Here is a 20,989-nt window from a genome sequence, read left to right on the forward strand (position 1 = left end):
AAGCCACAAGAATCAAGGCCAATAATATCGATGTGCAACAGGCACAATTTCTTTAAAAAATCACATTCACTAATCTTGTAAAGATCTAGCCAAATTCTCTAAGCTAGCTTATATTTGCGTTCAACTAAAGATTATACAAAGCAATACAAACCGGGACGAGCCATAGTACGGGTAATGCTGTAACATTGTAGCTTTATGATAAATGTTTCTATGTATAAAATGCAATTTGTGTTAAAATCTCGAAAAAGCACATCCGAGTTCGACCTGACAAATCACGAAATGAAACCTGAATGTCCATGATTAAAATTATAACGCCACTTCACAGCACACCTTCTTACCATTATTGGTGCTGTTTTTCTATTAGAATTTCAAATCTTTCATTCTTACAGATTACCGATATCATTATTTTATTAAATACAGTGGTTTATTTTTAAATGATTAATGGCTGACTGGCCGTTTTAGTATTCCACCTAATATGTGCAGTTCATATATCTATTGAATTTGATCATTTTCACGTTCGATCGATTCCGTATTGTTGCGCTCGCTTTTATCTTCCTCTGCTGTTGCTTCGGTTTTTGGTTGTTTTCTGTTCATCTTTGCATATTTGATTCCACTTTTGGCGACCAAAACCATACATCCACCGAAAAGCAAGAAAAAACAAAAAGATCCAATGTACGGTCCTATCAAGGTGAAATGGATCAAGCCCAGCAAGTGGTCGGATAAATCGGCGCTTACACCGAACCAGATGACTGGCATGTAGACTTCTCTGACGTTTTCGACAATTCTGATAGATTTTTTTTTATAAAGAAAGAAAATGAATAAGCCAAGTGTGGTTTCAATAGAAATTATCAACAACTTAGTACTTACTTGATGCCTTTAATAGACTGCAGCAGAATGTTGATTTGGAATCGGGCTGCTACTTGTAACGGAACTGCTGTGCGCTACAATAAAATAAGGAATGTTAAGAAAGCCACAAATATTTTCTCTGGCCAGTTCGAACATTAATGCACTACCGGTTCTAGATCAATGTGGAACTCGTGTAAATCAATTTGAGGGTTCAATCCTTCCACTTGCTCTTGGAAGAAAGGGTCGGCCAAGAAATAGTGAGGAAAGGAGACAAAGGCAGGAGATCCAAAACGGCATGTTGACGAATTTGTGACTCCTGAAGGATTGCAGACTCCGCCAGAACAGAAGCACCAATTGTCAGGATTTTCCTCGGCGCTAGCAAACATATTTTTCGTTCCAGCAAATCGATAAAACGTCACACCACTTTTGCTGACATCTTTCGTGTAGTCCAACGTAACGGATCTGAGAGTAAATCAAAATAATATTATTTTTAATTCGAATAATTCGATTTTTAAAATCGGGTGCTAACCTGCAAAGATCAGAAGAATACATGGATATGCTAGTTCGTTCTCTTCTGGGTGGCCATCCTTCGCCGAAAGATCCGTTGACGTACCCGCAATATGATTCGTAATACCTTTAAACAGTGTAAACATTAATATTTACAGACTGTCGACATTTGCAAAGGTTGTTGGTAAACATCTATACTCGGTTTTAGAGTTGTAATTCCACATGTCCATGACATCGAGTTTACTGATGTCATCCACACCAGTGAATATATTGAATGTTCCATCAAATTTTTCGGAGCCATTACGCTGTAAATTGAGAAAGAAATATAGCAATAAAATATGAGCCAGACCCCGATAATGCCAACAACTTACCCCATAGAACCATCCGAACTTGTCATAGCCCTGAGGGATATCAAGATATCCTGGCGGTATTAACTGAGCGAAATCTAACAAGGGATCAGAATAGCCGGCAAAAAGGAGTTCGTCCACCGTTTTTGTTATAAAGACTTCAGTATTAGTCGCTTTGACGAAAGCATTGAACCCTGTTTTGATGAACGGCGGAGAAAATCTTATCGTGTACGCCGCACTCTACCAAATATTCAACCGATTAAAAAAAACAGCTTAAATTTTTCGAATTCTGAAAGTACCAAAAGTGGGACGTTGAGGGTGGTAATTGGGTCGTCTAAAGACCCGTTGCTCATTTCTTCCACGTACTGCCAATATCTTTTCTGCTGAAATTGGAGGGTGTAATTATGATCCAATCTTGTCACATTGACGCGCTCATGCACTTCCCTTCAATAAAAATTTGCCATTTAAAAAGAGTTGTTAATGCTATGAACCGCAACTTTATTTGAAAAAATTACGTGTAAGTAAAAGGGCCTATTTCTTGGACGATAGGCTTCGTCGTATTGTCTCTGAGAACATCCTCGCTGTTGGTGACGTTGTACAAGTAGAATCGGATATACATCGGAACGGGTGAAGTTTCCCAGAATTTGTACATAATAGTACCCGGTGTGAGTCTCAGTTGCTGTCGCGTACCGTGGTAAATACAAATAGTTTTATTTTATTTAACATTTGCCAGATTTTATATTACATAACAGAATATACCTGGTCGATTATGAAACTAACGAGGAAAGGTAGACCAACGGCTAACGTCACACCAATGATGGCACCCGTTAGACCTGTGATACCCCAAAAGACGGGACTACGACCCATTTTGCACAAATTTGGTATTGCGCTTTCTCTTTTTTTTAAGGGACTAAAATCAATAAAGTGATGCCGAGACTCGTCTTCGAACTAATGGAATAGCAGCCTACTTTTATCTGTCTCTTATACTCACGGTCAGCGATGTACAAACAACAAATGGGTTTATCGAACTGGGCCTGCAAACAAAAAGAAAAATCCCAAAGGTGGTATCCTTGCTACTATTAATAAACACATCGGCTATCAAAGATAAGTAAGGAGGTCGTATCGAAATGTCTAAATCGTGAAAAAATCAAGTCCAAAGTCAAAGGATGAAATAATCTCCTAAAACACAAGGCTTACCACGTCTGGGCTTAAAATCTGATTAAAAAACCAACAATCAATCATGTAAAGTAGCGTTCAAAGGTACACCTGACTGTTGCATGTGTTGCTGGGCTGGTGGAAATAATAAGAAAAATAATTAAGAAAATTTAATCTATGGTTTTTTAGTGGCAGTTGCCAAACCCAATGCTTAAATACTTATCACGATGGCAAACAGGAAAAGTCAATTGTAACGCAATGCTCGAAACCTGGAAAAGATTAAAAAAAAAAAAAAAACAGTCGATTCATTTCAAGGATTCGACGCTAAACTACCAAGAAAATCTGTCGGAAACATATCGGCTGTCTCTAAGTTGCTCTAGAGCGACTTTGCATTCCTTCAAAGGATTACCGAGGATTACTATGTCTCGATTGTGAAACGGTCACATTGATCACGTCAAAGTTGAAATTTGGATGCGGCTTGAAACCAGTTCTCTTCCTTCTTCTATATCAACGAACCCGTGTTATCGTCCATCTCGGAAGTAAAGCAAATGAAGTGATGAAAAATCTCGCCAAAAATAGTAGCTGTGCTGTCACAAAGTCGATCGTGATACATTTCTTGATAGCATTACTGATAAATCAAGTCCATACCAGACAGGCGTAAAAAATGTGACATCAAAGCCATAAATAATGTTAACGAAAAGCAGCGGTGGATGTTTTCATAGGAATAAAAAAGACTGAGCGTCTATTATTGCAATCGCATCGCAACATGCATACATACTGGCGCAGCAATGTTCTTTCCCGAAAATCTCGACAGCTAGAAGTTAATTAGAAAAGAAAGCAACGATAGCTAAAACATTTTCGTAGTCCAGGGAATAGCACCAACAAGTTTCCGATTACACTTTACTCAGCAGAAAAAATCCTCAACACAAGATAGTCAAAGTTAAGGCAAAGGCCAACCCTATCTTAGCGTGGCATTGGACTTTATCTAATACTCTCATGAAAGTAAGTTTTCCTTTTCCTTTTAGCAGTTTCAGGCCAACTTTGTCCATCACGGGAATCGCTTATTCATCCTGACATAAACATAGCACCGCAGCTCCTATAAACTCCCAAGTAGAAAAAAAAGGAGAAATGTAAGTTGGTTGATATTGAAATAAGATCGGTGCGAGGAAGAGTTTTAAAACTTCCCTGATGACTAGACGCATCTTACGTATACACAGATACCGTTTTGTATTATATTACAATGAGCAGTTTGTCAGTGTGTGACAGTCAAGTCAAGGCACTCTCTATTGATGTTTTCGATACACTAGATAGATGTTACCCCATAGAACAACAAAAGGAAGAAGCGGAAAAAAGAGGGTTTTAGAGAGAGGGGACTTGAAAATACATCACAATAAATTGGCGTTGATTGCCCCTCTAAAACGACGTTGGAAATCACAACTATCAATTGTAACGAGTTTGGTGACTAGCTGACGTAAGCCAACCATCTACAAATAAGCACATCTTGATGTTTTCACGGTCAGCGATTCGCTTGACCAAGGCGATTTCATCAACAATATAAACACATGCGGCGATTAAGGCACCTACAATATCATCGTTAAAACAAAAAGGCACAAAAACATATACGTATTGCATTAAATTCTTAATAGTAGTGGTCAGTATAGAATCAACGTAATGGAAATAGTAAGACACATGGATGCGCAACAGATGATCACTTGAATATTTGGAATTCATATAAATTTTTTCTTTACCTACTTTGCCGAGTACAAAATCAAATACGATTTGGGAGAAAGAAGTGGGAGGACGACGACGACGCTGAACTCAACAACAGCTGAACGACGAGCCTTTTCAAGAGTCAATCATGTCGCTTTCTTTGCTGGCGGGGTCGACCGAAGCGATGGCGTGAGTCCGCGATCTCCTCTTGACAAGGAACACACCTGAGACGGCCACGGCCACCAGACTGAGGCAGAGGAAGCCGAAAAACGCGGCCGTGCCGAAAACTGGCACCCGGTTGGCCAAGTTGATCCAAACGCCCAGATCCGGTGTCAAATCGGCACTCAATTCAAACCAGACAAGAGGGAGGAACGTCCGGTTGAGATTCCTCACGGCACTGTAGCAATGACACATTTGTTAATGCGCCACCAAGTTAGTTGTTCAATTTAACATTTCAACTTACTCTATGTCAATATCTGGTTCAATGAGAATATTGATTTGCAAGCGAGCCCTAACCGACGTTGGAACTGCCATTTCCTGTCACAAAAAATGTTGAATGAAACATCAAATTTACAATGAAACACTCAAATAAACTCACTGGTTCCAAATCAATGTAGAACTGATGGAGATCCTTTTCAGGTCTTAATCCCTCCACTTGGTCGATGTAATAAGGATCAGCCAGGTAAAAGTGTGGGTAAGAGGTGAAAACGGGTGCACCGAAACGACAAGTGGATGAGTTTCCTATTCCGGAAGGATTACAAGCACCTCCCGAGCAGAAACACCAATTATCCGGATGGACCGTGGCATTGGCAAAGACTTTCTCTGTGGCAGTATAGCGATACGCGGGCACACCTGCATCAATGACTTCCTTTTCGTAGTCTAATGTCACGGATCTGAACAGGAAATGATGTTATTAACTTCAAAACCACAAACCGCAGTCTACTGAGTCAATGAAACACAAACCTGCAGATGTCGGTGACGTACATGGAGATGCTTGTTTTATTACGACGAGGAGCCCAAGCCTCACCAAAAGATCCATTGACCATTCCACAATAAGATTCATAAAAGCTTTGCAGACAAAAGAAATGTTAGAAAGTTAGAAAAAATTCCCAATAAGGATTTATGAAGTATACTTGGTATGTGATGAGTAGTTCCACAAATCCATCTCGCCCACTTTGCTAATGTGATCTGCTCCGGTAAAAACATTGAACACTCCGTCGAACGATTCGGAATTGTTGCGCTACAGAGGGAAAATACTGTCAGTACAAAATCAAATAATAAGGCAAACAGCTTCATACCTGGTAAAACCAACCGAATTTATCGAAAGGAGGGAAAGTGCCGGGCGGTAAACGTTTGCCAAGTTCGAGAAGGGGATCAGCGTATCCTTCAAAAGTCAATTCAGAAGCATTCTTTGTCACAAAGAGCTGGCTACCGAGCAATCTGACAATTCGGTTGAATCCAACTTTGTACCAGAGCGGCTGAAAACGGAGAGTGTAAGTGGCTCCCTGGATTTAAAGGATAAAAATATTGAGCATTAGACAAAATCCCAATCTCTTCAAAGTACTAAAAAGACAGTTCATTTAATTACCACTAATGGAACGTTAAGGGTCGTAATATTATCGGCAAGAGTTCCGTTGCTGAGTTCTTCGACGAAATGCCAGACTCGACGTTGCTGATAAGTCATCGTGTAGTTGTCATGAGGTTGGATGTTGACTCGATGGTGCGATTCTCTACATGTGTAATCAGAACCAACCACAGACGTTATCTACTGGCGCTCTCAAACATATTTATGGAAGCGGATATCTCGAGGGAGCGAGAAAAATGTTTTACTTGAATGTGTAAGGTCCACACTGTTGAAGAACAGGTTTCGCCTGATTGTTTTCCAGAATCTCTTCACTGTTGGTTATATTGAAGAAATACAATTTGATGTACATATCGATCGGAGGTTCTTCCCACATTTTGTATGTGAACGTCCCCTTTTGTAATGACAATTCCTGAGCAAAAAATAAATAAATAAATAAAAGAAAAATTTAATAAGCAAAAATAGAAATGAAAAACTAGATAGGACTAGAATACTCACATAATTGAGGATGGCGTGGTAGAGTAAGGGAAACGTGAGGGCCAGAATGGCGCAAACGACGGCGGTCACCAATCCCGAAATGGCGCAACAGCGCGGCCAGCTTCGTCCCATCCTCCGTCGACCTGATGAGCAAAAGATGACGAAAAAGAAATAGAGAAGAGACTCTTATGAACAAAAATCAGTTTCATCCAATAATTTGTCTCGTCTCCGGTCTCTGAGTCACGGCAGCGACTGCGCCTCTGGTGACAACCGCCCAAGTCCTAGGGGCTAAGCGCCAGTACTTTAGCACTGATCGCTTCAAGAGCGACTGGGTTACAAATTCTTACAGACCCGGATCCCAATCAAATCTAGCGGATACTCGCGTTCCAAAGTTCACTCGAACTCCCAACTCAACTAAACTAAAAAAAAAATAAAAAAAACTCCTTAATCCTTTATTTTTTCCTTTAAAATTTTTCTGTCTTTGGTTTCTTTCAAAACAGTTTAATACGACCGCACGAGATTCGAGAGGGAGAGAGTGACAGGCGATACTACATACCAGTGATCCAATTCCCGTCACGGCCTCGTCTCCTTTTACGTGAATTTCGGCGGCCTGTTTTCTAAACGAGTTTCAATGGGCATTACAGAGCTTCAAGCCAAATGAAAAGAAACTCATCTTTAAAAAAGAAAAATCCAACAAAAACTAGATATCTGCATTATTATGCTTTCTAAAATTACACCGTTAGCAAACCAGTTCCCAATCTTACATCAATTCGCTTGTTTTCCCTCATTTAAATTTAAGTTCAAGGTTTTTTCCACCGTTATAATCAGTGAATTCGACCAACTAAATTAAAACGATTCGATCAATAGGACGGGTCAATGTCTTCCAAAAATCCTCCTCGAATTTCGAGAAATCGCCAAAAAGATATCGATATTTGATAACAACAAGAACACACCCCTTGCAGCTTCTTGCAAGTAGTAAATCAATAAATGGATTTCCTAAAAAAAAAAAAGATGCAAGAAGATAATGAGTCATTTCACGTATAGATTGAAAACAACATTTAGTGATGTCAAGGACGACTAAAGATTTCGACAACCAAAAAAACACAGGCAAAATGGCAGAACTATTAAAAAACAACGACAATTCTAACATGGGATGTGCAGTCTCAAGGGGGGAAACCCCAACAACCTTCGCTTAGAAATGCGCATTCTAATAAATGCTGAGTGTGCATTCGTAAACGTTGTGTAACAAACGAAAGTTTGACACCGGCTATTTTTAAATGAATACAGGTGCGGCCGTAGGCTTAAAAAAAAAAATTCGGGATTCCCAAAGATAAAAAAACTTCGTAAGTTATACGAGATGAAAAGCCAACGGCCAAGTGTAATCATTCACTTCAAGGACGCAACGTTTAAAGCAACTAAACCAGGATGTTTCACTTGATGGTAACGAAATGCACAAACGCATCTCTCTGAATCCGTCAGTATTCAAACATATTGTTGTATAAAAACCCAATCGATCATGAAGCACCACATCCGACCGCGAACTTGAAATGTGAAAGTCAATTGAACTTATTTATTTCAGTGAAACGACAACAATAACTAGAATGGACCCAACCAAACAACCTGAAACAACATTGGAAACCACTGGATTTTATGCTTTGCTAAGCGCTAAGTATTTCAAGGCCGGAATTGGCCGTCCTCATTTTCTTTACTGGGAAGTAAAAGTAAAAGGCTGATGAAAAATCAAAACTGACCCAGGTCAGGAATAGAAAGAAAAATAGGAGATGGCACAAATGTCAAAAGGGGCTTACCGCGATGGACTAGGGAATTGTAACGGAACAAATTTTTTTCTTCTCTCAAATTGTGACAAGTGAAAGGATGGAAAGAACAAGAACGAGTGACCACAGAGAAAAAGAAGCACCAGAGACTCAGTTTTTCAACTGAACTAATTATGAACTTTGTGGCGAGTTTTAGTCACTGGTCGCTATCGAAACAGGAAGAAAACAGAAAGCAAAGCTGCGCCAACAACCCCATTGAAACACCCCCCTACGACACTCCGATAGATGAGATGTCTTGTCGATGATCTCAGAATAACACCGCTCGAATTTCTATTTATTAGTGAATCATATCAGTTTAATGACGAAGATGTTAGCTTTTGTTTTTCTTTCCTTTCTTGTCAAGACTTTGTATGTTGGGCGACAAGGGACCGGACTGCAATGAGCCATCCCATTTAAGGATCCGGAATGAACGAAATAGAGCCACCCATCCATTGACCTTACGCACATCTCAATTTCCAGATAAAAAGCAAATTGGGTATTGTAATTGTTATGATTATAATCCACAAACAAAAAATGGCTCATTTCGTTTGGAGGATCACGAATCAACTGCTAAAAAAACAAAAAACTCCCCGTATTCAACGATATGTTCCACAATTCTTCCCTTTCACATTCTCTTTTCTCTTTTTAAAAATTGGAAAATTTAATGTAAATCTTTGGGGAAACTATCAAACATTGAATAAACGTTTCAAAAATCAGGTTTTTTGGCACTATCACAAAATATGACTTTTCAAATGGTATTTATTTGCGTTCCAACTAGTAATATCCATCAATCACCCCTGAGCGACAATGCGCTCCCAACTCTATTTGAAATATATACTACACTTTTCTTTTAACCCCATCTCACGCAAACAAAAACCGAAAACAAAGCGAGGGTGAAAGATAATGCACACACGGTTTGGTACACGTTTGCTCGTTAACATTCGCGGTAGCTTAGAGATAAAGAATGCATTTACAAGATATTTTAATTTATACTTGACTTGGAATTAACGAGGGAGAGTAAAATTAAAAATTAAATTAAATAAACTAAATTAAAAATAATGAAACTAGTCACCAAACAAGAAAACAATCCACAGAATGCCACCGGCAATTATTTTTGGGACCACACCCATCTCCTCTGTAAAGGAAATGTAGCGTTTCATTCCGAAAAATACGTGTTTTCATGTAAAGTAAGTAAAAATCTGCAAGGACATTAATTTGCATCCCATCGATGTGCTAGTTTAAATCGGTTTAATTTAAATTTATAAATCTTATCATGGAGACAAATTGAATGGCCCAATTTGAATTTCACTGCTTTTTTTGGCTCTGCATATTTCACAATAGAGCATTTTTTATGTCTAGAACAAACGAGTTTTGTCCAAGCACTTTCACTGACCGTATGATGATTTCGAGAAGTTGAAAAAATCATATTACTATTTGCCATTGGTAAAAGTCTTGAATTTAAACGACATCTTTAAGAAATTCGGTGAACCATAAAAGTAGCCTAGTCTAGTTTCAATCATTTCAAATAATAGGATCGAGGACAGAAGAAGATCGAGGGTCGTTCGCCTTGGCATAAATGGATCCCAATATGGGAATCAAAATCAGATAATTATATCAAAAAATGTCTGATGTCACTCTCGAAGTGCACAGACAGCCCAAAATTGTGCGTCCATCAACACTCAGGTTCAGGTTTCAATTTCGATCTGTAAACCTGAGTCCTTACAATTAAGGAGATAAGAAAGCGCGTGATTTTGAAAGTAAAAGAACTAGCTCGAATCTAAAGCTACTACGTTTCGAGTAAATGTTAGAAAATGATAGTCACCTCCATCGTGCTCATCAGTCAAATCGTGAATTTGAGTGGATGTCGTGGCGGATTCGGATCTGTGATCTTCCATGAGTGGCATTTGACTGTCTGTAGTTGAAGAAGACGACATCTCCTTGGCGGAGTCGTCGACGTCGCAAATTTCAGACGTCATCTTCACTTGGTAACTGTCAAAAAAGGAAATAAATAAAATCGAAATGAATTCATGACGTTTAGGCATCTCACCCTGGTCGCTCCATAGAAGAAGCAAAAATAAACATTTTACACCTTTGAACTCTTATGTGATTGCAAACAATTTTAGGGGAGAGCTGATTTCGGTGGCAAAGTCGCAACCTCACTGAGATCCAAAAATCAACAGGTGGATAGGTAAGTCAGCTTTAGCGTGAACCGCGTAAAAAACCGGGTACACAACACGCACCAGACGAGAAAAGAATGTATCGTCCAAACCACAAGCTCCTCCCTCTCATACATTTGAGTTCGAAGCACACCATTTTTCATTATTCCCTAACGATTAAACGAAAATAATTTGCATTGGGTTTGCATGAGAATCCTATGGGGAAAGCTACGAATTTGTACATGAGTGCGAAGTTGTGTGACCCCCGATTAAAAAACGTGGAGTAGCTGACGTCACGTTTCACAGGGAAAAACGTGCTGCAATATCGTGAATTGTTATCAAAACTACCGGTAAAGATTTAAGGAAGTCGGATGTCGTACCGGATCGTGACTGAACTGAACCTATAATGTGGGGAACTCGACAGCAAATGAGAAATCAAACAACACGAAACATCAACTTGCGGAAATCGTCGTCGTAATTTCAAGGACAAATCAAATATTTTTATAAACGCCGCACTTAAATGACAAAAGTCTTCTAGCTCTCGACCGGAATCACGCGGTACACGTAACAAAAGAAATACCCCAAAGAAAGTGTCCCTCCCTTGAAAATGGCAGACTTCCCTGTGACCTTGCGATAAAGTTAGCAAATTAAATCTTCCGAATGAAGAGAAGATTGCTCAACGAAGATGACTTTTGGGACCCATCAAGGACATGTTTAAAAAACTCGTTTTCGAGCACCCTTTTCAGTTTATAAGATGGGAGGAATAAATCAATAAAACTATGAAAGTAAGAAAAAGACACCAACACCTATGGCTGTGATTCAGCTTGAACGAGACTGGTTTTTCTCTTCTATCAACAGCTGCTGTCGAGAACGTCCAAGGTCAGCAAATAATAACACAACACACAAGGAGGAAGTTGTGCAGAAAAAAAAGATGCTGTCACCACAAAATTACAGAGTAGAATCGTCAAAGTGCTCAACTACTACAGACGTCTGGTTCGACGTAAATTCAATGCATGAAGAGATGAAACAAAATCAGATTGACAAGCCAGACTTCCTAAATGAAATAGAGATATCGGACGAAGATTTTTAGACAGAGGGGAGTCGATAAAGATAAGGCACCAAAACCAGTGCACCTAATCCCTGGCCTAGTCAACGACCGATAGACTAGTTGGGCAGAGTAAATAGGTAAAAACTCATTAGGACATTTAATTTGTGGTCTACATGGAATATGTCTGAAATGGCCATGGAAACACGCGGTACGTACAGACAATTTTTGGCGCCCAATGTTTTGCTTTTCCTCATACATAAATCCACTCACCTGGTAAAGAACGTCTAGAATGACAATGACAATCGATCAACCTCATTGATCTCAATTACACTGAGCCGAATTGTCCTTTTTTCCTTCTCTACCGATTCACTGAGCAATATTCTGCCAACTTTCTTGTCCCTCTCTTCGCTTCAAACTCCATTGAAAGTGAAACCACAGGGCAGCTGGAGGGCTGAAGGGAAGAGTTATTTTCTAGCAGACGAATTAACCAAGGTCGTTTCGTGGGTGGTACGCCATCTAGCTGTAGAGGTGGAATCTCTTGATGAATTCCCCGTTAAATAAAAAGTGAGGCAAAATGAAAAAAAAATTTTACGTTCGAAATCAAAGACACAATTATGTATACAATATAACATTTTCTTGTATGTGCTATTCATCACAATTTTATATTTTGCAGTTAAATACTGAAAAACTGTGACAAAGGCGTCGCCACTTTTCCCAACCGGAACTTGGGGTTCCATTATCCTTGAGATTTTTCATGACTGAGTTACTGACTTTATTGCATTGTAGCAGGAAATTGAGTCATTGTCACATTTTCAGTTGTTTATCCCACTTATAATAATGAAAGCCAAAAAATGAATTCAAAATGCGCATGGAACCGACGTGATAACCCACATGAGAACTATCGTCTATCAAAGACAATAAGTCATTCAACGCACGGCCAACGTCGAATAATTTATGAAGCGACACGCAATTGAACGCTCTCGCCAGCAGGATTTCGTGCGGCTGCTAAAAAATCACTGCTCTTATTAAAACAGATATATTACAACTACTTAAACAAAAAAGCCAAGAGCAAATCTTGGCACCATTCTTACACAAACAAGAAAATGCAAACGACTATATTAATAATATTATAAAGACGGAATAATTTAGAATGTCTCGAAAAAACTTTCGAAATCAAGTTCGCTTCGCAGTAGCCTACTATACTATATGCTATATCTATACATTCACCCAAGCTGTGACACACAAATAATCACTCGATTGTAGTACTAGTAAAGTAAAACCTGATCTATAAACCAATTGATTAAAAAGGCTACGTCTCGTGTCCCGGCTCTGGTCGTTTGTTTTGCCTTTGCTGGGCGACTGTCTGTGACTGTGACTTGAGAAAACCGCGCTGCTAATTTGGTTTGACGTTGAGCGTGCTATGGCTCTCGCCATGCAGGCGAGCGTTTGCTTGGCATTCAACATTATTAGGGCCGAGGGCAGTAGGGGAGCAACAATTTTCTTTTTAAAGGCGTCGTCTGCGTGGTTGGGTTTTCGAAGGTTGTGGTTGTTTACATCGATAGCCTCTTTACTGTAATGTAAGCCCCTTTCTCGTTATTCTACGTTTTTGCTTTTGTTTTTTCCAAAAAGCTTTCAAAAGTTTTATTTTTTCGTCTAATTCCACGTCTTTTTTCTGTAGCTAAAGAGGCGACAGTTGCAACAGCTGTAGGCAGTTTTGTCCCGATCTTGTGTCAGAGACGACGACGAGTCTAGTATGTGGGGAATCAATTAAACCAGCCCTCGCGTTTTTTTTCTCCAAGTGTGTTATCCCGAGTTCAAATGTCTTGAAGACACTAATTAACAAGCCGCACCCGGATTTGCTCGTCCACCCACGCACAACAACAAACATCACATATTATCATCATCATTCTTCCTCCATCATTCTCAGCCGGCAGGGCCTGGGAGATTGCTGGCTTTCGATAGAGTTGGATTGGGAAACACTCCCCGCCTAGTCGAAAAACAGAATCACATCATGGCTAAACAAGGGTGCTGCAGTTCACAGGTAATCCAACTGGTTTTGTTTCCCCCTTGACAGACACGAGTAATCTTTTGAATTTGCAGCTTGGATGCTGCTTAGGGAGACTTGGGTGCAGATTTTGCTGCAGGTGCTGCCCTACTGCATTTGAGTCTACCACAACTAGATTAATGTACACATTGATGCTGCTTTTGGGGACAGGATTCATGTGTGTCAGCCTCACCCCACACATAGAAAAAATATTGGAAGAAAATGTAAATCTATTATTTCCTTATTATTAAGGTTGTGTTCATAAAATTTGACATTCAATTTCAATCGATGATTCACAGATACCTCATTTTGAAGCTACCTGTGAACTGCTCAAGATTGGTGACAACTGCAAACTTTTAGTTGGATACATGGCCGTTTATCGAACTGCTTTTGCCTTGTCTGGATTCTTTTTCCTCATGTCTCTGTTCACCATTGGACTGAAGAAGAGTCGAGGCTTCAGGGCTGGATTCCACAACGGAGCTTGGTTGTGGAAGTTCCTCATTTTGATTGGCATCGGAGTTGGAGTGTTCTGTCTACCAGAAGAAAGAATAACTCATTTCCAAATAGGTAACCATTTACTATTCCAGTGATACTAGTAAATCAGAATTTGTGCCGCGATTCACTCCGTCACTTTGAATTGTAAAACAAACTTTGAATTTTGGCGCGTTTCCCAGTTTGGATGTACATAGCCCTCGTAGGAGCCGTCGCCTTCGTCCTCATCCAATTGTGGCTCCTTGTCTTCTTCGCGCGGAGCCTTGGTAACAAAATCAATCACAGGGTAGCCGAAGGCGGCAGTGCTGTCTGTTGGTATGGAGGTAAAAATATCCAAATTGTTATAACCAATCAATCATCCTTTTTTCGGCGGAAAAATTTAGGTAATTAATCATTTGTGTTTTTTTTTTCTTGCAACGGACAGTGTCTTCCATGTGTACCTTATTGTGTTTCGCCATCACCATCGTCGGAACCATGGCGCTTTTCAAGTTTTTCACGACTTGGGATGGGTGCACGACTAACAAGATTTTTATTGGCATCAACGCCGGATTGTCTCTTTTCCTGTCTGTCATATCCGTCCTAATTTGCTGTGGACCAAGTAAGAGAGAGAAATATTTATTTCAATTTATCTTAACGATGTTTTTAATGGGTAATTGTGACAATAGGAGAAACACATTCTGCCTTACTACAGTCGGGTATCATATCAGTTTATATAACTTACTTGACGTGGACGGCCGTGTCGAGTATTCCAAGAGAGCCGACTCCATCTCCTGAGTCGTCGGTTCAGCCGAAATCCAAGGGGTTGATGGTAAACACGTCATCATCATCATTACAATAAAACTGCACGCTATCCCGACATGTACATAAAGAATATGCGTGTACCTTATCTCTCCTTTTCTTCTGGTTGCTTCACAGGAAATACCCGAAAATGGGGGTATATCGGATCAACAATTTTATTGCGGACCGGTCGGTGCAGCGTTCGACTACAACGAGTTCATTTTGCCTTACGTGGGTGTGGCCATCATGTTTTTTTCCGTGGTTTATTCCAGGTATGGAGCAGCTGCAGCACTCCTTTTTCTTCCATTTGACTACATTAGGCGTGTTGCACTAAAACCTGACCTTCCATCTATCACATATCCCGCTCGTTTTAAAGAACACATTTCTTTTTTCGCTGATAAATCTGTCTACTCACCACTGGGCGTCGTTTTTTCTTTTCATCTTGTTTATTTCGATTCTCAGCTTAGGCACGTCAGCTGACAGCGCAGTGGCTCTCGGCGTCACCGGTCACCGACGCGACTCTGAACTAAACGCTGATGAACGTACAAAGAAATCCTCGTCTTGCCTTCCATCCTGTTGCGGCACTCGCGGTAGTACATTTGCATGTTTAAAAACAAAATTGGACACATTTTGATCGCGTCACATGCAAACACAGGTGATTCAACAGTAAATGGTGGGAGGGATGACGGCCCAGGAGGAGGCGGCGGACAACGGGTCTTTCGCAACGAACGCGATGGAACAGTTTACAATTACAGCCTCTTTCATGTCGTCTTTTGTTTGGCTTCCATGTACATCATGATGACGCTCACCGCATGGATCAGGTATTTCTCTTTTGATTATACAACACGGAAATTTCGTCCAAGTCATTTTTGATTTGTTTCTTTTTTTTAAAAAAAAAGGCCGGAACAGGCAACGCTGTCGAGTTTCAATCAAAATTGGCCGACAGTTTGGATTAAAATGGGGTCGTCTTGGGCTTGTGTCCTCCTCTATCTCATCGCACTACCCATGCGCCGGTTTGGAAGGTACAATCGAATTGGTGGTGGTGATAACGGTTCACCTCCACTCACCAACTCGCAACGTATTCAGACGAGGGAGATTTACGAGCGAGAAACGGTGACTTAACAACAACATCCCCCCACTCAGTTCAACAGGAATATCTTAAGCTCCTCCTTCTCAACTTTTCTTTCTTCTTTCCCAATCTTCTGGATGATTTCATTTCTTTACTTTTCGGTTTACCGCAACACAGAAAACTCGTTTTTATTATTATTTCCAAGAGCTTCTTCCTCTCATCTCTGATTACACACACACACCACGACTGGTTCTTCATCATCTTGATACAAAGGGAGGTGGGGTGGTGGTGGTGGTTAATGGTAGGGTTTGTCCTAAGGGGGGGAGGAGTTGTATAGTGCACCTTAGTATTATATTGGGCGCGTCTGGGGGTCACAGGGAAAAGACAAAAGAACAACAATAGAAGAAGCTTAAAAAATAAAAAGGGGGTCGGTTGTTATTTACCATCTCGTGTTATATTCGAACTAACTAACAAACTAACTAACTGCTGAGCTACCCGATATTAGACGAGCGACGCAATCTCCTGGTTGTTGTGACAGCCCCCCCGTTCGCCTGCTGTCACGAGGTCGCAAGGTTATATTTTCGTCCCAGACATCGGGATGCTGCTGCTGCTGCTGTTTGGCTCTGAGCCATCACACAAGTGCAATTATTAAATAATCTCTTATATATATACAGACAGATATAAACCATTTAGAAATGTCGGATTGTTGTTGTAGCGAGTAGTAGTAGTAAATGTTGTTACCTTTTTTTATATGCGATCTTTTGACGACGGCGTTTGGATGTGACTTGGGTTTTCCATTGTTAACCTAATATTATCTAGCTGCGCTCTACCTTTCTTTTCACTCGAATTGTCTTTCTCTTTCTTCCAACAACATTTGATGACCTCAATCTCGGCGCTATTTTCAAACGTTCTTTCTCTCTCTCTTTCTCCGGTGTGTTCCACTAACCAAAAGCCACTTTTTGGGTATAGTGTTGAATCTGTTATTGATGTGTCGTGGCTTGCCGGTGATGTAATACCCCCAAGTCTCTTTCTTCTTGGAAGAAAATGATAAAAGAATTCTGACGATCCCTTGTCGCGTCCACACAATTCTTTTGCCTGTTTTTCTTTTATTATTTGTCCTGCCACACACCGTGCAATCATCTCTCGACTTTAGACGAGAGGGGAGGAAAAAAACGAAATAAAACCGCGTGACCTTATACAGATCTTAAACAACAATTCTCTCCTTCAGGGCCAAGCCTCTCCTTATTTTTCTTCTTACCCAACACCCACACAGAGTTCTTGTTTTCTCAGATTATTACGACACCTTAAGCAACAACTTGTATGTACCGGTACTACACGATACAAAATTTCTTTTCTCTACTCTTTTTACTTTTTCGGAAAATCCCTTCCGCGTCTTCTCTCAAACCAATAAAACTTTTACGTTGCGACTGTCGAACAGGCCCGAAAAAATGAGAAAAAAAGATGATGGATGCATTTCTTTCATGTACGTGTATGTGAATAAATATTGAAAAAGACAAAATACATTTGATCCCTCACGTTGTTTTCTACTCTCTCGTGTTCGTACTTATCCAGGTTAAACTAATCCCAATGACAAGCACAAATACTCTTTTCCTCCGGGTTGTTTGCCGCTTTCAAAATAAAATGTGTACACAAGATGTGCACGTCTAGAAAGTCGGCAGACGGCCAGTTTCAAATTTCGGGAATACATCAGTGACATCATCGTGTTAAGTGGCTATAATAAGCAAAACTTTAAGCTGTTTGTAATCAGAAGAAGAGTTTCTTCTTCTTCAAATGACTCGTTTTTATTCCATTCTAATCTGATAAAGAAAAAGCCTGTTAAAGGCAAAAAAAGATGTTCGGCAACATTAAGTTTGAATGAATTAAAAGAGGGAATAAGAAAAATACCGAGACTTTCACTTTGCTGGCATTTCTCGCCGAAATAATAAAAAAAAGGGAATAGAAAAGCCACAAAGGTAACACAAATCCTCCCCCTTTCCAGGAGTCGAGGGGGCTGTAGCGGCCGAGTTGTCGTAGACACCGTCAGACAAGAGAGTCTGTTGGTCTGAAGGACGCTGATCCCACAGGTGAAGTCAGGTAGAAATAACAACAGGGACCATTCAAAATGTGACCTGAAGGTTCTTCTAGGAATGTAAAAAGGGAGGAGAAGAAGAAGAAATATAATCACTTTTTCTAGGGTTGGGGGGTTAGTCCCTAGTTGTTAGGATTTTACTTCTCCTCCGAGTTTCTTTTCAATTTTTATTGTTATCTCTAGAGTCCAATCAAATGTCCGGTAGCGCGTCTCCCATTCAAAAAAGTCAAAAAACCAAATTTTTCTCTTTTTTAGGAGGGGGGAGACACACTCAACCAACAGTGTCGAATGACATTTATCTTTTCCCTACATTAAGACAAGTCTAGGAGGGAAAGTCGTGACGTGTCAAAATTTCCTTAAAAAAATAAATGGAAATCCTAAGCAAATTGACCAATAATTTCCAATGACAGAGGAAGAAAACAAAAATTCTCCATATATCCGGTTGAGACACAATCTCACACACAAATTTCGTCAGATAAAACAAAAAGACAAATTCCCTGAGTAGATTGCACACACACACATGTATAAACACGCCAGTCACGACGTTTTATATAATAAAACTCTGCACACGTTCAGTGGTTCTTCCCGATGCCCTCACGGGTCGGTCAGGGGCCGCCCTTTTTTCTCTTCGTGTAGAAAGTGCCATGACGTGGCCGCGTGCGTGGGCAACCAACTCGCATACATATAAATCGGGTATTCGGCAATGACTCAAATAGAACTATGTAGAAGAAAGAAAAAAGTCACCCAAAATACCAAAAGAGTTTTGGGCCACTTGTTCTTTTTTCCATAAACGAAGGTTGAACGTCCGAGGTCGAATTCACCGGTTTTCCTTTTCTTATTTGGCTTGTTGTAGATGGTTTTAAACCAATAGACAGCGCCACAACTTCCCAAAGTAGCCGCCCAACTCATTCCAAGAAAAACAACGTGATCTGACAACTCGGTTCGATTGTGTCTTGTCCAATTCACCTTGACAATAGTTGAGATGAAAAACAAGCGGCTGTGGATCGCATCCGCTTAGTTGTTTAACACAAGTGTGGTGACGATTACGGATGGCAGGAGCAACTGACAAGTCGTAGAGAAAACAAATAAACAAGAAAAAATTATAAATCAAGAAAAACGTCAAAAAAATTCCGGTGGCGCCAGCCAAAAGGGAACCCAACCAACACTCATCAAATTACCATTTCAGTTCTGGCGAAATAACCTCTCTCAAAACTTACAACACACAAACAGGTATTGAGAAACTAACGCGAAGTCAGACACAAATATGAAACGAGAAAATAGCCGATGAAGAGGGGCAGTTCTTAACTTTGGTAACCTAGCTTTATGACGTCTTCTAACACTCATACAGCTAGATAACCAAAGAAAAAAGCAGCGCCATGACGACCACGACACGATTTTTGCCTTTTTTCGAGCTATGTCGTGCACAACTCACACAGCACGCGCTACCGACCGTGCGTTCCAATCGCTTCGGTGACACGCACATCAATGGATAGAAAAAGGTAACAAATAATAATAATAAAAAAGACCGTTGTTGGGGGGGGGGGGGGCGATAGAATTCGTCCACGAGGAAGACGTAGCACACACACATATCACTAACAAATGCTTTTTCTTTACTAATTGTGCAACACTTTTCCCAGGCTGATCTAAATTCTAACCGGCAAGACAGAAAAACGTGATGATTTTACCTGACAATAGAAAAAATAAAAATTCAAAAATTGTTCACCGAAACGCGGTCAGCACGACTCGATTGAATTAATAATCCTCTTCTCTAAAAATGGGGTCTTCCGATACACTCGATGAAATAAAAAAAGATTTACCAAGAATGTTTCAGCTAGAAGAAGTTGAAAATAAAATGGAAACGAGGCACTTTTGGGAAAAGAAAGGAGGACCTTTGAGCGGGACACAACTCGACGCTTGTGCGACTCGACCTGAAATGGAGAAGGAAGAGGAGGCTGCTGCCTTTACTTCTTTGCCTGAAAACAAAAGGGGGCGGATCCTACTCTTGCCCTACACCTTTCCGAAAGGTAGGAAGGGAGACCTCTTTAGAGAGAGTTCAGTATAAAACGACGGATCAAGCCAAAATCACATCTCTCTTTCGGCCAACGACCATCTTGTTTTCAAACGAAATGAAAATCATTAAAAAATAAACAAAGAAAATTCTGGAAAGTAAATTTTTTTTTCAAAGCCTAAGGGATCACAGTTGAATTTCAGACACATTATTCGATACTAGTAATTTCGAATTATTTAGCCGAGTTTAAGTTGGACAGTGGACAAGAGACGAATGATGAAAATGGCGGTTCGCCAGCCACCGCGTGGTCGAGCAAACGTAGCCATTGCGATCTTGGGCTGCTTGACGGACAGTGTCTCCTTTCCGATCTTGCCGCTCTCTTTTCTTCGTCTTCAATTCTTTTTTCAAAAGAAAAATAAAACTCCCCCTTCTTTTCTTTTTAAGATTTTAGTTGTATATGTACAATTCGAATGTGTGGCAAGAAATAAGAGCCCCAAAGGAGGAGGTCAGGAGGAAGCCGCTGAGAAAAAAACAAAATGGAACGTCCGTTTTTATTTTTCAAAAAATAATTTTTCTGATGATGCACATTTTGAAATTTAAATAATGATAAAAAAAGAAGTTTGACATGATGCAGTTTTTTAAATGCCATTAGGCAAAAGTCGACTCGAGTTTGGTTAATCAGTTGTCGCTGTGGTGCCTTTTGGCGCCATCCACAGCACGGCTCACCTGGCCAAGCATCGGGAAAAAGGCAACCAAAATCGGATCGTGCGCTGACTCACGAACGGCCTTCCCGACTGCTGTCGCTTGTGGGGCGTTGCGAGTTGAAGGAGGAAATCAACAGAGATGGTAGTTGTGGCGGCTGTGCAAC

The 20,989-nt window shown here is 40.3% G+C and overlaps 3 protein-coding genes and 2 long non-coding RNA genes across 12 annotated transcripts in view; 1 reads left to right on the forward strand and 4 right to left on the reverse strand.

Moving 5' to 3' along the window:
- The window catches only part of LOC124337859, a 639,313-nt gene that overhangs the window by 470,049 nt on the left and 148,275 nt on the right, over positions 1 to 20,989 (reverse strand). The window lies entirely within an intron of this gene.
- Positions 411 to 3,816, reverse strand: LOC124334852 (protein peste-like). Its single transcript, XM_046789086.1, has 10 exons — positions 2,898 to 3,816; positions 2,460 to 2,831; positions 2,216 to 2,379; positions 2,000 to 2,144; positions 1,725 to 1,940; positions 1,552 to 1,658; positions 1,376 to 1,480; positions 1,014 to 1,308; positions 868 to 941; positions 411 to 784 (listed from the first exon to the last, which is right to left on the reverse strand). Exons 2-10 carry the CDS (start codon positions 2,565 to 2,567, stop codon positions 493 to 495), a joined length of 1,506 nt encoding a protein of 501 aa, XP_046645042.1. The 5' UTR covers positions 2,568 to 2,831; positions 2,898 to 3,816; the 3' UTR covers positions 411 to 492.
- LOC124334261 (protein croquemort-like) lies at positions 4,066 to 12,216 on the reverse strand. Of its 5 annotated transcripts, none has more exons than XM_046789037.1 (11): positions 11,913 to 12,216; positions 10,261 to 10,427; positions 6,646 to 6,767; positions 6,396 to 6,559; positions 6,154 to 6,295; positions 5,864 to 6,070; positions 5,699 to 5,805; positions 5,529 to 5,633; positions 5,164 to 5,458; positions 5,029 to 5,102; positions 4,066 to 4,962 (listed from the first exon to the last, which is right to left on the reverse strand). In XM_046789037.1, the coding sequence occupies exons 2-11, from the start codon at positions 10,412 to 10,414 to the stop codon at positions 4,701 to 4,703; spliced, it is 1,632 nt and encodes a 543-aa protein (XP_046644993.1). In that variant the 5' UTR covers positions 10,415 to 10,427; positions 11,913 to 12,216; the 3' UTR covers positions 4,066 to 4,700. The 5 variants fall into 5 exon arrangements, with proteins under 5 accessions (XP_046644993.1, XP_046644994.1, XP_046644992.1 ...); XM_046789038.1 differs by lacking the exon at positions 11,913 to 12,216 and adding an exon at positions 11,399 to 11,573; XM_046789036.1 differs by lacking the exon at positions 11,913 to 12,216 and adding an exon at positions 10,486 to 10,730.
- On the forward strand, positions 13,098 to 17,563 carry LOC124334600 (serine incorporator 5-like). Of its 3 annotated transcripts, none has more exons than XM_046789066.1 (11): positions 13,098 to 13,219; positions 13,321 to 13,683; positions 13,743 to 13,910; positions 13,986 to 14,253; positions 14,361 to 14,501; positions 14,603 to 14,776; positions 14,844 to 14,986; positions 15,094 to 15,227; positions 15,418 to 15,545; positions 15,611 to 15,776; positions 15,855 to 17,563. In XM_046789066.1, the coding sequence occupies exons 2-11, from the start codon at positions 13,654 to 13,656 to the stop codon at positions 16,075 to 16,077; spliced, it is 1,575 nt and encodes a 524-aa protein (XP_046645022.1). In that variant the 5' UTR covers positions 13,098 to 13,219; positions 13,321 to 13,653; the 3' UTR covers positions 16,078 to 17,563. The 3 variants fall into 3 exon arrangements, with proteins under 3 accessions (XP_046645022.1, XP_046645021.1, XP_046645023.1); XM_046789065.1 differs by having other exon boundaries at positions 13,101 to 13,214; XM_046789067.1 differs by having other exon boundaries at positions 13,101 to 13,181.
- Positions 17,376 to 20,215, reverse strand: LOC124338034. 2 transcript variants are annotated; one of them, XR_006917633.1, is made up of 2 exons: positions 19,931 to 20,215; positions 17,376 to 19,175 (listed from the first exon to the last, which is right to left on the reverse strand). It is a non-coding gene; the product is annotated as an uncharacterized LOC124338034 (long non-coding RNA). The 2 variants fall into 2 exon arrangements; XR_006917631.1 differs by having other exon boundaries at positions 19,799 to 20,215.

This window comes from Daphnia pulicaria, chromosome 1 (assembly GCF_021234035.1).
Source record: "Daphnia pulicaria isolate SC F1-1A chromosome 1, SC_F0-13Bv2, whole genome shotgun sequence".
Lineage (NCBI taxonomy): Eukaryota > Metazoa > Arthropoda > Branchiopoda > Diplostraca > Daphniidae > Daphnia > Daphnia pulicaria.

Bases quoted from the DNA above. Each gene is read 5' to 3' on its own strand.
- LOC124334852 (XM_046789086.1), bottom strand. From the start codon at position 2,567: ATGGGTCGTAGTCCCGTCTTTTGGGGTATCACAGGTCTAACGGGTGCC. The intron at 942-1,013 runs GTAGTGCATTAA...ATTTTATTGTAG, and splicing joins TCCACATTGATCTAGAACCG to CGCACAGCAGTTCCGTTACA. The intron at 785-867 runs GTAAGTACTAAG...AAAATCTATCAG, and splicing joins CAGTCTATTAAAGGCATCAA to AATTGTCGAAAACGTCAGAG.
- LOC124334261 (XM_046789036.1), bottom strand. From the start codon at position 10,520: ATGTTTATTTTTGCTTCTTCTATGGAGCGACCAGG. The intron at 6,296-6,395 runs GTAAAACATTTT...TTACACATGTAG, and splicing joins TGTGGACCTTACACATTCAA to AGAATCGCACCATCGAGTCA. The intron at 6,071-6,153 runs GTAATTAAATGA...CTTTAAATCCAG, and splicing joins CCCTTAACGTTCCATTAGTG to GGAGCCACTTACACTCTCCG.
- LOC124334600 (XM_046789066.1), top strand. From the start codon at position 13,654: ATGGCTAAACAAGGGTGCTGCAGTTCACAG. The intron at 15,228-15,417 runs GTATGGAGCAGC...TTCGATTCTCAG, and splicing joins TTTTCCGTGGTTTATTCCAG to CTTAGGCACGTCAGCTGACA. The intron at 15,546-15,610 runs GTAGTACATTTG...ATGCAAACACAG, and splicing joins ATCCTGTTGCGGCACTCGCG to GTGATTCAACAGTAAATGGT.